Raw genomic sequence first — 16,221 nt, 5'->3', positions numbered from 1 at the left:
TATATATATATATATATATATATATATATATATATATAATAATTCTATGTTGAAAAAAATATGAAACTAACATGATATATACATTACTACATAAGTTATATATAAAATATGTATATTATATCCTTGCCTACTGACTGATATGAATTTCTTTCGGTCTCGAATGCGTTAAAAGAGAGCGCAAAGAAGTCGAAATTACTTATTGTAATTAGTAAAACGACCTGAGAGGCAGACAGATACAAGAAAGAAGGAATATTATATTAGCGGCATCATCATGTTTTTGCTCTCTTTAAGTCTTTCATCGAGACAGACAATCTACAGGTATTAATCGACCAATTTCTTCAAGCTGATAACTTCGAATTGATGTTTATATATAAGAAGTGTTATGTGTTAATCTGTCTAAATGTTTAAAAGGTGTTATAAATTAAATGTTGTTAAACGATACGTAATTGCCTTTTGATCGTAAATTTTACTATCAAGGGGTCTTTTATGTATGCGTAATCATTGTGAATTATACCAATTTATGTGATCGATATTAAAGGTGTTTAAAAGCATGTATTTTTTTCTATATTATTATTCTCCTATATTATTATCCTATATTATTATAGCATTCCTATATTATTATAATATCCAATTACATGTTGATACACAAGATATACAGATTATTATTTATAACGTTTTGGTTTTCTTAATTGAGTCATTCGTTTAGTACAAATGATAAGAAATTAGTAATAATTCACAAAAAAGGGATATTGCAGTAGAAATATTATAAAAAAACATTTTCTGTTTTAGTGTAGAGTTACTCCTTCTTACAGACAGTGTCGTACAAATCTGTACGTCTCTGAGAAAATGTAGGCATCTGAGCCCTTACTTCCTCAACAACTTTTAGATCTGATAGAAAAAAGAAACATACGAAGTAATAAGTAATGCTTACTAATAAATTCAACAAATACAGAGGAAGATGGCTAAATCGATAAATTAACGAGACTAAAAATTAATTACATCATGGATCTCTCGCTTTTAATTTTAAGCTGTAAATTACCGATATCGGTGACTGCCATATTCTCTTGAGTTTCCAAATCGTAAAGAATCTTTCCCCAGGGATTGGTCAACTGTGTATGTCCCCATGCGACGTAACTTGCTTAAGGAACACGAGCCGGTGATATGCAGGCAACGTATAATTGATTATCATTCGCTCTGAAACGCTGAAGTAATGACCAGTGCAGTGGTCCAGTGGTCATATTGAATGCCGCTGGATATATCAGCATTTGGCAACCTAACCCAGAGAAGCAGGAAATATGAAGCCACCGAATACCAATTAACTTCGTAGTTGCACGGTTCACATTCCATCATTTCTGAATATGCGAGGACAGTCCTCTTATTGTGCTTTTAATTCTTTTATTTGTTTCATTTTCAGCAAATATACTGGTTTTTTAAATTAAGCTTCTTTTTATACAGAGTTACAGATTATATTAATTTTATATAGAATATATTTAAGAAAGATATTTAATTTTTTGCTAGTTAAGTATTGATCGATTAAGTTACTGTACCTTTGTTCCGATAAATGCGTGCCATTTCCTCGAATCTAATATCATAGCAAATGCCAATACCTATTTTGCAGCCCTTCACATCGAACGTCGTTAGGGAGTTACCAGGACTGAGTGAATCACTCTCTCGAAAAGTAATCTTATTAGGAATGTCGATGTCGAATAGATGTACCTAATAACATAAAAATGTGGTCGCTAATTCTATTGCTGCAACTTTTCTAATTTAATATCAAAGTTACCAACTCCTAAACTTTAATTATTTTTTATTTAATAACTGACAGCGTTTTTATCACTTTCTTTTATTAAAGAATCTTATCATTTAATAATGTTTAAAAAGGAGAAAAAATAAGTATAATAATATTTTAAGTATGTGAAAAATTTATACAACAACAAACACATTACAACAAAAATGGGCGTTTCCCGTATCATAACGTATTTTATAAACCGTAAATTATAGAATTGGTTATAGTATACGTATGTACATATGTATATTCCTAAATTATTCCTAGATAGAGTCACTTTCTTCACCCCAATATTTTCAAATTCAAAGCCATAAAGGAATATATTACTTACCTTTCGGTGCTTTGCTATCAAAGTTCCATCGGGACCCCAAATAGTACAGGTATTGTACAATTTATCGCCCTCTATTTCAGGCATCGTACCACCAACTACATAGATGTTGTTTTCTTTAGCTGCGTTCGATGAAGCAACGCTCGTTTCACCATCAGGAATACTCTCGGCGTATTTTGGAAAGTACTCTGCATTGCAATATTTCAATTAATGAAAAATAACTGTCTTTTGTTCCAACCATAAATTAAATTGAAATGTTTGTCAGTTTTTTATTTTTTAAATTATTAAAATAACTAAGTTTTATATTTCGACTTAATTAAATATGCAATTACTTAGCTAATAGTATATATAATAAATCGTTTCTACAGGTTCAAAATGAAAAATGAATATTTAGAAATATTTAATTACGACAATGCTATTTGTGTTAGCATCAGTGGCTTGTTACTCAACGACTTTGCTAGTACTTTTTGAAACATAAAGTTAGTTTTCAATTAACACTTATACTAGAGGCGGAATTATAAATGCAAAATAATTGACAATACTAATTTATAAGTACCTAATTATTAGTATCTTCACAAATATATTTATACAAAAATCACGATAATCATGAAAATGGGGAAATCCTATATTCTCGAATCAATTCACAATTTATTTTGTATATTAATTAGATTCCGCGCTCATCAGTACGTACTCACTGGCGACATCGAGAAAATGTATCGGCAATTCCTCGTACGACCAGAGGATCGGAAATATCAAAGGATATTATGGCGCAGCGCGAGTGGAGAAACAGAAACATATGAGCTTAACACCGTAATACTCTTATCATAGAAATAGAAGCAGTCCTCAATTCCCGCCCGCTAACTCCTATCTCCACCGATCCAAATGATCTCCTAGCCCTCACTCCCGGACATTTCCTCATTGGCGATTCATTAATGTGCTTACGTGATCGAGATTTCAGAGACATTCCATCGAACCGACTCTCCAAATGGCAGCTGGCATAAGGAGTATTTGAACGAGCTAACCAACCGCAATAAATGGAGCAAGGGTGGACACAGCATCCAAAAGGGCACAATCGTCATCCTCGGAGAGGACAACGTTCCCTCCATGCATTGGCCTCTGGGCCGAGTTATCAAGGTTCATCCAGGCGCCGATGGTGTCATCCGGACAGCTACAGTTCAGACGGCAAAGAGCATTTTGGATCGGGGCGTCAAAAGGCTTGTCCCACTGCCAATTCAACCCGATCTCGAGAAACCCGAACAACTAGCCACCGAGACGAAATAAGATGGGAACTTCAACCACACCTCGCTAGTTTGATCGGTACCCTCTCAACGGGGGGAGAATGTTACGCCATGCGGCTTACCATAGGTCATATTCTTAACTATCGATCGCGGCACTATAATGTCGCAGACGGATCGTCGCGTCTGCCCGGCAAACAAACATTGTAGTGGCAAGCGCGTGGTTCATTAAGCAGGGCGACTTCCAGAAACGTCGACTCGTGGCCCGTATTTTACCTCGCAGTAAAAGAATGTGGCGTGATCCGAACGTAGTGGGGGTCGCCTTCCAGAAAAAACGAAAAAAATCGAAAGGCGTTCAGAACTTTTCGAGAAGTCGAACCGTCAACACATGTGGTATGTCGCGCATTACTTATCAACCAAAACGCAGTTACATTTTTTTTGTTCCTTTTATATCTTTCTAGTTAATAAGTTGTTGAAATAAACATTAATTTATTTGTGTTAATTCTGTGGAATTTCATTGAACTACCCTTATTATCATAATCGAAATAAGGGGATCGATCAGTTCGTGGCGTCGATTATTTAACCGTAACGGGAACTTACAACTCTCGTTGACGTGCTATCTCGCGATCGCGTCTCTCCGCGAACGGTCGAAACAAAATGATTCACTAAAAACTGTCCTGAATTCCTAAGAATTTATTTACCGCAAAACTGACAAAGTGTTTATTTAAAAAATGAGGTTGAAGGTAGTCCTTTTCTTTCATTTCATTCATTTTCATTTTCTTTCTTAAGTATGGCTAACACAATATCTAATCAATTAAAATTTTATATTTTCACGTGAAAAGTTTCTTTAGATAATTATTATCAACATGATGACTAACTCTTACGGATTAATACGTGTCTGTAGGGCAATCCGGTGGACTTGATCGGCTTTTTACTTCGAAAGTTGAGTAATCGGTGTCGCTTTCTTACGCATCTTTGAACTGTATAAATGTTTTAAAATTGTTTGATCCAGAATGTACCACACCGGACAATCAAGAAGGCAGGTGCCTTGACTACAGAAAATGTAAACCTCTGCAAGAAATATGGCAGATACAGTACCGTACAGCCACCGATTTTTATAGACGATCAGTGTGCAGATACCAGGGCAATGTTACGATCGTTTGCTGTCCGAACGATCCAAACAAAGAGAAGAGAGAAATTTTAATAAAAACTGTGTACAAGTATAAGGCTTTGCGACCACCATACTGTGGTTTTAGCAACGTCTCTCATACCAGGCTGGTCGATGGTAAACCAGCTGAACTTGGTACGTTTTATGTCTTTCTTTCCGATTAATAATAAGCCATTTACTGCAAAGAATGAACTTTAAAGGCATTAAACAGCACATCAATGTACATTTCAATTAGACTAAATAATAATGCTATGATTTCATCGGTAGTAACTTTACTTATTAACTTGAATTATTTCTTTCTTTTACTTCATGTTAGAAAGAGTATCTTTTTGCTTGAAATAAAAAATTGATATAGGAGTAATAATATGGATAGAGATCAAAAACTGTTAGGGCAGAAATTACACGTTTGAACTTTATAGTTCAGTATAGTTCAAATAGAAATTATATAGAATTATTTAATAATTTGTATTTCACTGGAATAAAAATTTAATTTCTGTCTTTATCAAATCTCTATTTCAGAGTATTTGTACGTATGTACTTATCGTCTGCTGTATGATCGAATATCGAATAGGTAATAATCGTTGTTACTCGTTACGTGAGAAAAAATTATGTATATTCACAACTATGACTATTGCATTTTAGGCGCTTGGCCATGGATCGCTGCATTAGGTTTTCGTAATCCCCGACACCCAGACAAACCACTATGGAAGTGCGGAGGTTCCCTGATATCGGCTAGGCATGTTTTGACCGCAGCACATTGTGCACATATGGATGGAATAGAAAACATACGCAATCATAATATTGCCATTCTTAGATTGGCGGAGGAGGTGCCATTTTCGAGTAAGTCCTCAAATATATATATATGTATATATATATATATATATGCTATTGAGTATTACTGAAGTATCATATCCTGAAATTTCTTACTGTACACATATATTGTGTCATAAAGCGTGTACAATTCTTTCTCATACTTTTGGTCATTCGTTTCCTGCATTTTCATTTATTTTTTTATTTTTCAGGGTACGTATATCCCATTTGTACGAAAGAGCCCCTACGAAAGAGCAACTTCGTCGGCTATAACCCCCTTGTTGCTGGATGGGGAGCGTTAAGATATAGTAAGTGATATCAATTTTATAATAAAATTAAACAGTTCCAGTCTTAAATATCTTTCTTATTTTCTTCGTAGGACGACCACGACGTAATGCATTAATGGTAGTACAAATGCCAGTGATTAAGAACGCCGAATGCAAAATAGCTTGTTCCAAATTTCCTAATGCACCTGATATCACTGATGGTATAATATGCGCCGAACATGCTCAGGGTGGAAAGGATTCTTGTACGGTAATTAAGTTACAGAGTTACTACAAACTATACGGTATCTGAAGACACGTCAATTCGAATTAACATCAAATCGACGTCTTAAACATTAGAAATAATAGATAAACACAATTCAATAGTTTTGCCCACTTCTCACACCTCATTATGGTATTTAATCTAATTTCCTTCTAATCTTAGTTTTGCTCAAAATACATATAACATGTACATTATAAATTGGAGTATTTCAATACACAAATCAATAGAAGATTATTACTGTATATAAGTATAATTTCAATACAATTCGATCGATATATTTCAGTATCTTTGATTAAAAATTTAACGATCCTTTCAGGCTGACCGTGGCGGACCACTGCTGATACAACATTGTATTAACCTCGTATTTAATAGGTATTGTGTCTTATGCTTATAAGTGCGGCACAGCTGGCTATCCCAGCGTTTACACTAGGGTCACATCGTACCTTGACTTCATTCTCCAAGCGATGCAATAATATGATATTACTGTTCCATAAATATCATTGTGTAAAAAACCTAAAGTTGGATTTTCTTATTGTGGAGATCAGAAACAGCACAAATTTGCATTGCTTTGTACGTTACAAATTATAGGCTTAAAATGTACGAAATGTAACTTTGAAACGACACTAATTTTCTACGCACGATAAACCTCCACGACTTAGGTATGTAAAGATGATAAACGTATATTAATTCTATTAATTTGGTAATAATAAACCAACTTTCTGAGAAGTTCTGTAAATTTCGTTTCTGTTGTATCAAGAGAATAATGGAATATTCCACTTAGATCGTATACTTCTTGTATGTACATACAAAATTTTCCGGCTAATCTAAAACACTTCATAAGATAGAGAGATTCTGGAGATTCGGACACAGAGAGTGCATAAAATACAAGATAAGTCTCGTGTCTTTCAAAATTATTTTTTATTCGCTAAAAACGTCCTGTGTACTCATGCAATCACATGCAACCTCGAAACTTCGCTTATTTTTTATCACTTTCCAATTCAATACACTGTTTCTGCATTTTTGACTATATGTAAGAGAAATTTCCATTCAGCCAAAGGTGTACTTACAAATTATAGATTCCTATACGACTCTCGGTAAAAATTTATCCGCACTACAGATAGTTAAAATTTCTGTCGACCGTATTGATCCATCTGCACTCTTCGTATGACGTCAATATCTGTTCAGTGCTGCTGCGTAGGTTTCATTATGTTACGTCAATTCGTTTGTGACCGTTGCGCGAGTAATGGCGCTTTGCAATGGCGATTTGCAGGAAAACAGTGCAGGATGCTGTGATTCGTTTCTTGTGGTCGGAGGTTATGTTTGATGCCTATATTTATCAAAGATTTAATGCACATTATGGAGAAAGTGTTTTGTCACGAAGTGTGTTTGAATGGGCACAAAAGTTCAAAGAAGATCGCACAAGTGTTATGAAAAAACAGCTGGACGCCCGTCCACATCCACGATGACAACATTGAACGTGCTCATGAACTTATGCTCTATGGAATAGACGAGTGACACTGGATAATGTGGCAAATCATTTGCAAATCAGCCACGGCTCTGCTTATGCAATAGTGCACGACAGATTTGGGTTTTAAAAAGTTTGTGCGAGATGGATGCCGAGAAAGCTGATGAAAAGGTGAAGACGACGATGCATTCGTGGTTCGCAGCTCAGCCCAAAACATTTTTTAATGAGAAAATACGAAGGTCCTTCAGCAAATGGACAAAGTGTATACAGAAATTGAGTGATTATGTCAAAAAATGATGTATGTCTTTTTTGACAATTGCTTAAAATAAATTCTACACCGACAGAGCGGGTAACTTTTTACTCACCCTCGTAAGACACTTAAATTTCCAATCTATTATGATGAATAAAAGAGCTTATACTATTAAATCTAATTGTATTTTGTTGCATGAGAGTACACGTGTATGTGATGCACATTACCTTTATATCCCCTTGAACGCTTCAATATTGCGCATATATACTATATTTTGTGCAGCTTCTATAAAATTTTGTATGTTTGTTTAGGCTGCTAATCCAGAGGCTGGAGTACAAAGAAGTGGCACAATGATGTGGGCTGATGACATTTATAATTATCGAGGAATCACCCCTACATTCGCTCAGGTATATATCGTTGACTATAATGTATTTAACATATATGATTGTTAGAATATTAATAATTAATTTTTAATTCTATCAGAATTTTAATGAAACTGTCCCTTGGGAAGGAAGAACTGATACCTTGATATCACGGTTTGTACATCCTATATGTACGACAAATTTTAGAACATTATATAACGAAGAACCAGATCGTCGTGGCCATGTGATGTGAATAAAAGGACTTGAATTTGATGATATTTTTATAATGTTAGATAACATAACTAAGTATCTTCACAGTAAGATAGGATGACATGGTTTACATGATCTTAATGTTGTTCACTTGAGTGATGATATTATAAGGAAAAGTGTAATATCACAGGTAAGATGATTCATAATTTAGAACTACTAACTCATGTATGTATTAAAAATTAAAGAAATATATTAAATTTTATAGGATATTTATGTTTAGTAACCAGTAATTCAGAGATCGGTATTCATGGTTACTATAACGAGGCTGTAGAAACGCACCCTTTCTTCTTTGCAAATGGTCCTGTATTTATGTCTAAGCCGAAACTGGAACCTCTGAATAATTTAGATTTATTCTTGTTATTTTCTAAAATACTTCTCTACAGTATACCATAAGGAATGATACCGTATCGCACCTAATCAAGTGCCTTAAGAAACATCAACAGGATATCACAGTAATCCCTTATCGACTGATATGTAAGTAAAAGTTATGTGTCATTGTTATACACAGTTATTTATCATTTTCTATTAATTCAGTTGTAGCCACTACAATATCTATGACACTGGTAGTAATTATGAGAACAATAATGATGTTCTATAAGAGGAAATGATGATTGGGAACAAAAACTTACAGGTAAGTCAATGTATATGTTATTTGCCATTTGAAAAGAAAGTTACTAACTTAGAATTTTTTGATAAATAATAATTGTGCAAAATATATTGGATTTCAAATTTGTCAAAAATTGAAATTTAAGAAGCATTGTAATAATATAACATTAATATTTTGATTTTTCAGGAGATATCATGCGGTGGATGGATAATATGTAAAAAATATTAAGCAGTATATGAATTTTCATATTGCGTAGAGATAACAAAATGAATTTTAAAAAATGTCGACATGGTAATAAGAAATAGCATCATGACAAAGAATATATAAAGACAGTTTCATTTTTTATAAATAAAAATTTGTTGTTCCAGATTTTGAAATATAGTGAAACGTTTAATTAGTATCTTAATATCTTCAAATAATTATTATTTTAGAATCAATTGTAATTGTATCATACGTACTTTTGAATTCGTGCAAGAACATATGTAATTTTGAAGTAGTTATTATTAGGAAATTGTTAGATGCGAACAGTATGCGAAATGTTAGTATGCAGTGTAATAATTATCAATCAAAACACAAGAATTAAATTCTTGAGGAAAAAATTTCCGGAATTTCTTATTTACACGATTATAAAGAAATCCATAATAAAAAGGAGCTGCTTTCTAATACTTCTCTTCCTTGTAATGCCTATGTTAATGATAACGAGGTTCGACTTTTTGTTTTTAGAGGGATACTGGAAAATTTGAAAGTACAGTACCATTGGGAAGAAAATCACGATATTGAAAACGATATTTGCAAGTAAATTTCCAAAAAATCTGTTTTCAAATTTTCGCTTTCTATTTCACATTAAAAGAAAGGGAGGGCTGCCTTCTTTTTCTGCAAGACAAAACAAACATTCTGAATCTCGTATCAATGAATGATGTCAATGAGTTATTTTTCTTTCCAGATTGAACAATATTCCAGATTTATTCATAATTTCATACTACGCGAAGAATAGACTTTCATAGGTATATAAAGGAAATATTAAGTATAGGAAAACTCTTTTTCGTTGTAGGTGACATATGCTTCACGGTTGAACACATATAAATGAAAAAGTACTCTTATGGAGAAAAAGAATTGATACCTTCGATTGACATTAGATAATGTATATAAACTTATGAACAATCACTATCAGTTTGTATTTTAGGTGCACACGCAGATTTGTTGGAGTTCTTATAAAATGTACTTCCTGTACGAACGTTTTATTCTTCCAAATTTTACGATACTATGTCTCATATAATAACTATATGGATTAAACGTAATATAAATGATCCGAAAATAGACTCGAACGACATTAATTGTCTTTCTATTTATACCAATATCGAAAATACAAGTAAAGCCGGAGCAATAGTATGCAAGAATGGACTATTTATTATTTTAAAGCAAATCATAGCATATTCAGAATGCACAGTATTATCATGAAATGTAAATGAATCAGTTGTAAACGAACGATTTTACTGTAAAATCGTTGCCTCCTTTTTTTCATCTGAAATATAGCAGCAATGAGTACATTCTTTTAATATATAATAAAACGAGATATCTTTATAAAGTTACATATGTCATCACTGGTAACTGTTATCTCGTATGACACCAAATATACCGTTAGTATGGAATGATATTTTTATGAAGATATACTTTAATGATAGATTTTATGAATGAAACGTTATATAAGAAAAATTATCTCTTGTCATTCTATGAAGTGTAGTAGCTAATGAAGATTAATTTTACGAAGTATTAGAGCAAAAGAGAATTAAAAAATTAAAAAGATCTAAATAAGATTGTTCGTGTGGCTTAATTATCTCAATTCTGGTACACCACTTGTTACATTCTAACTAATTAGCGCTAAACAATAACTTGCAAATATTAAAGATATTAACACCTTAATATTAACACCTAAAGGTTTTCAGGAAATTTTATAATATTTGATTATTGTATATCTAGTCATTGATTGATAAAATTTCTTGTATAAGCATAGATCGAGGTTGACGTCATACGCAGATTGCATATCATTGACAGGTATCGTTTTAATTTATTTTATGGCTAGAATCATTTGAATATTATACGAATAATTATTTCCATTCGAACGATTAATAAATCACGTACCTATAAAAGATATATTATGAAAAAGACGTGACGAAACAAAAAAATATTGGAAATTCCGTTGTCATTAGATCAATTATTTTTGCAATGATTTTTATTTCCATGTAATTACATATGAAATGGGTAATTCATTAACATCTCCTCGAATCGAATATAATTCGTTACACTTCACAACGATTCAAATAATGGACGGGAAATATATAATAAGTTTCCTGTCCTTGCGTTAAAATAGTACTGTACAAATCAGATGATACAGGAAATACCCAAAAAACCCAATTACATCCACATTGCATGACAGCACACTTGCAATGGATTTTTGTGATTTCAATGTCACAGACAATGACACAACTAATCAGAACACGTTCGAGGCTATAGACATTGAAATTACCGCGTGTTTAATACGTTTAAAGCATAAATCTAAATTTCACGCGATTATTTCTTTGTACATTGTGAAACTCTTAAATTATCTTAATCGAATAAATAATCCTAATGTAATAAAACATCTTGAAATAGACCTAGATATCTGAAACAGAAACTCGAAGGATAAGAAATCCTAAAAGGTACTAATCCTAAAATAACAAACTCCTAAATAATAAACAAGTGATAAAACCTGTTATAAATAATAAACCTTACCTGGAATAATCAAATCCTAACTAATCGAAAATAAAATAAGGCAAGCAATTCTTAATCTTTCAAGTAATTTTTCCGAAAACACAGAAAGATAGAGAAATTAAAAAGACGCAGCACAAATTGCAGCACAATGAAAGTTTCAGAGCGATGAATACGATCGTATTAAACTAAATAATTTTCAAAAGTGAAATTACACTGAAACGTATATCGATGATATTTGTCATTTCTACGATCTGTTTCGCTTGATCGTGCTTCTTTTCTGATGTAAATTCAATTTATAATACGAACTAAGTTTCCTTTATTATTATTAGTCCTGCGTCTTTTTAATTCGTCACTTCTTTTATTTCAGAACAATGACGAGCTCCAAGATGCTGTTCGGATGTTTGGCGTTAATTGCTTTTCTGCATCCATTAGTTCACGTTTGTACTTCGAGTAGTACAGCTCAAGGTTTGTACTTCGAGTTGTCTTTTTCCATGCACTTCAAATTCCAATACGATCTGGTCACGTGGCCTTCGTACAATTTCGAAATTTTACCTGTTTGGTAATCGTCAATGAAAAAAGAAGTTATGCGTGACCTCAACACATTGAAACAATTTTTATGATTCTTTATTTGCCGGTTGGTCAGCAAGTTAATGGAAAAATTTCACTTAACTATTCGCGTTAATTTCTTCGGTTTAACTTTTGGGAAATGCTTCGTTAGCTTCGGGAATATTCCAACGATTCGTTTTACGTACAAAATAAGCATGATAAATATTACATCACGGTAATGTAATATCGGAATATATTAAAGGTGTAATTTTGTCCGATTAATTATAATTTATTAATAATGGATTGAAAATACAGATATTAGTTAGACAGAGAAACGATGTTTGATTAACAGGAAAACTAAATGCAACGCTCGTATTTGCAACAAATAACTTGACAACTATTTGGTAACTCTCTCTCTCTCTCTCTCTCTCTCACTAGCAACTCTAACACTCGACAACACTCGCAACTCAATTCTAACGACTCTATGCTTCGACGTCTCGATCAACTCTGATTCTCGCAACACGCACACTTTTCGATTCGCCTTGGATAGCGAAACCGTCCTTCTTCTACCGTGGTCTATTGTTTCCCTCATACATACGTAAGAACTACCAACTACGTGCCTTTAGTCACGTAGGCACTCTTAAATGTAAACGAACCACAGAAACACGACGTACACGGTTTTTCTATTTTCAGCCGATCTCCAATCAAAGCTATTCTACGATATTACAATCGGCCTTTCCTGACAATCACATCTGCCCTCAGATGTGCTCATCATCGCCGCTCGCACTTACATCACTATCGTCAGCATTCCACCATTTCATGTGATCGGCTGCCGTGGAAGTTGTACGTGGCCCTTCGTGCTCCCCCTCTCGCTGCACTATGTATCGGTCATTTCGCAGGACTTTTATCACCCGATACGGTCCAAGAAACTTCGGATGCAGCTTTAGCCCGGGACCCCTCTGCATCCTCTCGATTGCCACTAGATCTGCCGTCCTGTATGCTGTCGCCTTCTTGCGTCTCCTGTTATACGCCCGCTTGTTTCGGATTTGGATCTCCTCAATCCGTCTCTTTGCGTCCGCACGCAGCTGATCTCGTTCCTCTTGGAACACCGCGGCCTGTTCGTCCTCGATGCTACTGCTCCTCTTTCGCTCTTCCTCTATCTTCCTCTCCGTTGTTTGTTTACCCATTTCACTCTTGTCAGGGGCTTTGATCGTCGTGGCAGCATCGTGACATTTTCGTAGGCTCGGTTCGTACATGGAAGACGTTAACAACTTACCATCTACCGAGACTATGATCTCTTCTTTTTCGAAGGTCTTCACGTTCATCGTGTCCTCGACAATCCCATCGTCGTCCTCGTCATCCACATCCTCTGTATATCGAATCTTTGTATCGATATTATTGGAGGGATTCCGCGCGTGCGACTTCCCTTGTCTTTTCGTTCGCCTTGCATTCACTCTCTTCGAGTCTATCCGAAAACTTGAAACAACCCTCACACCCGCAACGCTATCCTTCTCAGTAAATTCGCAAATATCATCAACAACATCCTGTTGCTGTTGTTTAGCCAGATTCTTCCTCCTCGTGATGTTCGCTAAGTCCTCCTGCTGGCCGCAAGAATCCGACGAGGACACCATCTCGTGGTCCACTTTACCAATCACCACGTGTCTTGCCACTATTCTCCGTTCCTCCGACACTTGCTGCACAGCTGCCCGATACTTCTTCAAAACTTCTGCTAACTCTTCTTTATTTTCTTCCAATTGCGACAGTAGCTCAGTTCGTTCGCGACTAGCTACATTAATCACGATCTTCTGCTTCGGAACGTTGCCGCAGTACTTCCTGCAACGAAGCCTGCGTCTCATTCGGTTCTTGCTCCAGTGCCTGTTTCGCTTTAACTGCAACTGCTCTAGCGCATTCTGCATCTTCTAACTGGTTCTTCAGCTGTCGTAAAGCTGCTTTACCCGTCGAGTCACCTTTCGATCTCTCCGGCATCGTTTGAGCGTCTCTTAGCAATGCTTTGGTTCTCTTCAAATCTCTTTTTAGACTATGTTGCATGTCCTTAACGTGTGACAAATCTATCTCACTCGCCTGTGTCTCTACATCTATCTTGAGGACTTCCGGACACTCATCGGGATTTTCGTCCTTTATTCTACTAATAAAAGATTCTCCCCCTTTTATACTTATTTCAACAGTGTCCAAAAAGTCTGCGCCAATAATAAGCGAATGTTGCATCACTGTGTCTGGAACTACGTGTATGGTTATACAGTACGACTCATTGTCTATAATAATGTTCGTCGAAAATTTCCCGAGCGTAAAATTCCTTCCGGAACCGACACCGCCAAATCCAACGATTTCCCGACTTAATCTGGGCGCTCCGATTTTCACATGCTGATCTGCTCGCATTAGAGTCAGCTCACTACCGGTGTCTATCAACGCGCTCAATTCGAAATTTTCCATCTTAACATCCTTACAACGCCTTGTTTGTAACGACCGAAACACGCTGTAAACTTTTTTTGACGGCTCACCCAGTGCCTTGTCGCATTTTGATGCGATGTGTCCGTACTCCCTACATTTGAAGCATTTAGGTCCTCTCGACTTCCTCGCATCTCCAGATCGACCGGGTTCCTTGTTCCTCTCGGTTTCGGACAGCTTCGCCACCGGCTTTACCCTGCTACTCTTCGGCTCCTCAAATTTCGTCCTCATCTCCATATCTCTTTTTATCGCTTCGTAGCGCCTGAAACGCTCTTTTAATTGCTCGATATTCCTGGCTCCGTATAGCACAGTCTTGTTCGCGACCTCGTCGGGAATGCCTTGAATAATGTAGTCTATCAAGGATTGCGTATCAACCCTTCCTTGTTTTGCAATCCCGCACATGTGATACATATATTGTTGCAGACTCTCATCTGCTTTCTTCTTTCTATGGGATAACTCGCCATGTATCTGTTGGTCGCTTACTACATTTTCAAACTCATTCCTCAACGCCTTTTTTAGCTTTGCCCAGAACTTCGCGCATCGCTCTTGTCGTACGAAGGCCTGAGCGGAGCCTGCGAGTAATTTCTTAGCATAGGCCACCATGTGGGCGTCTGACCAACCCCACACTTCTGCCATTTCCTCGAAGTCTTCCACCCACTGATTTACACTCAGCAGATCATCCCCGCTGAATTTCTCTAATGAGTCTTCCACGTCTTTAAGACTCAACATCGAACCGAAGCATATACTTCTGCTGATACTCATCGCGGTCCTGATACACCGCTCGCGTGCCTCTCCTGTATTCTCGCGCGCCTTGTTTATCGTCCTCGCCTTCACTTTCGTCGGAGCTCTCTTCTTCCGACGATACATCGTCTCCTTCTAGGGCCGCCTGTAGCCGCGCGCGTAGTTCGGATTTTCTTCCCGTTACCTTCAACCCCAAGCTAACGAGAAGCGCTCTCAGCTCTTTCGTCCTCAGCTTCTCGAGGTCTTCCTCTCCCTCTTGACTGCGTTCGGCTCTCTGCTTGCTTCTTAGATCTCGCTGGTTTGTTGGTTCTTCGCCACGCTTCGAATCCTTAGGAGTAGATCGACCAGGTTTGCACGCTTTGTTCAACCTGGCAACCAGCACTGATCTCGCACCGGATATAGGCAGATTCATCTGTGCGAGCTTACTCCTCAGCTCCTCCAGCGTCAAATCCTCTTCACCCGACAATCGTTCGTCTTCAACGTTTGCCATTTTATTCTATTCTTTTCTACTCCCGCACAAATAGCTCCGTTAAATCGTATCGTTTCTCTGTCTTATTCAATCCCGGACGAGCCCCCACTTGTAATATCGGAATATATTAATAATGGATTGAAAATACAGATATTAGTTAGACAGAGAAACGATGTTTGATTAACAGGAAAACTAAATGCAACGCTCGTATTTGCAACAAATAACTTGACAACTATTTGGTAACTCTCTCTCTCTCTCTCCCTCTCTCTCTCTCTCTCACTAGCAACTCCAACACTCGACAACACTCGCAACTCAATTCTAACGACTCTATGCTTCGACGTCTCGATCAACTCTGATTCTCGCAACACGCGCACTTTTCGATTCGCCTTGGATAGCGAAACCGTCCTTCTTCTAACGCGTTTTT

At 36.1% G+C, this 16,221-nt stretch overlaps 1 protein-coding gene across 2 annotated transcripts; it reads right to left on the bottom strand.

The window, feature by feature from the left end:
- Positions 1 to 532: 532 nt before the first annotated feature.
- Positions 533 to 7,028, bottom strand: LOC143304378 (omega-amidase NIT2-A-like). Of its 2 annotated transcripts, XR_013061068.1 has the most exons (5): positions 6,941 to 7,028; positions 2,118 to 2,302; positions 1,548 to 1,716; positions 1,040 to 1,273; positions 533 to 888 (listed from the first exon to the last, which is right to left on the bottom strand). XR_013061068.1 is itself a non-coding variant. In XM_076626832.1 (4 exons), the coding sequence occupies exons 2-4, from the start codon at positions 2,199 to 2,201 to the stop codon at positions 1,140 to 1,142; spliced, it is 387 nt and encodes a 128-aa protein (XP_076482947.1). In that variant the 5' UTR covers positions 2,202 to 2,302; positions 6,941 to 7,028; the 3' UTR covers positions 533 to 1,139. The 2 variants fall into 2 exon arrangements, 1 of the variants encoding a protein (XP_076482947.1); XM_076626832.1 differs by having other exon boundaries at positions 533 to 1,273.
- Positions 7,029 to 16,221: the final 9,193 nt, after the last annotated feature.

Source organism: Bombus vancouverensis, unplaced genomic scaffold, assembly GCF_051014615.1.
Source record: "Bombus vancouverensis nearcticus unplaced genomic scaffold, iyBomVanc1_principal scaffold0033, whole genome shotgun sequence".
Lineage (NCBI taxonomy): Eukaryota > Metazoa > Arthropoda > Insecta > Hymenoptera > Apidae > Bombus > Bombus vancouverensis.
Note: the sequence above shows the minus strand (reverse complement) of the source record. Positions and strands in the feature narration are given on the sequence as shown.

Coding starts and splice junctions, on each gene's coding strand:
- LOC143304378 (XM_076626832.1), bottom strand. CDS start 2,201: ATGCCTGAAATAGAGGGCGATAAATTGTACAATACCTGTACTATTTGG. Junction 1,717..2,117: donor TGATAGCAAAGCACCGAAAG/GTAAGTAATATA, acceptor TTATGTTATTAG/GTACATCTATTCGACATCGA. Junction 1,274..1,547: donor ACGCATTTATCGGAACAAAG/GTACAGTAACTT, acceptor TCTCTGGGTTAG/GTTGCCAAATGCTGATATAT.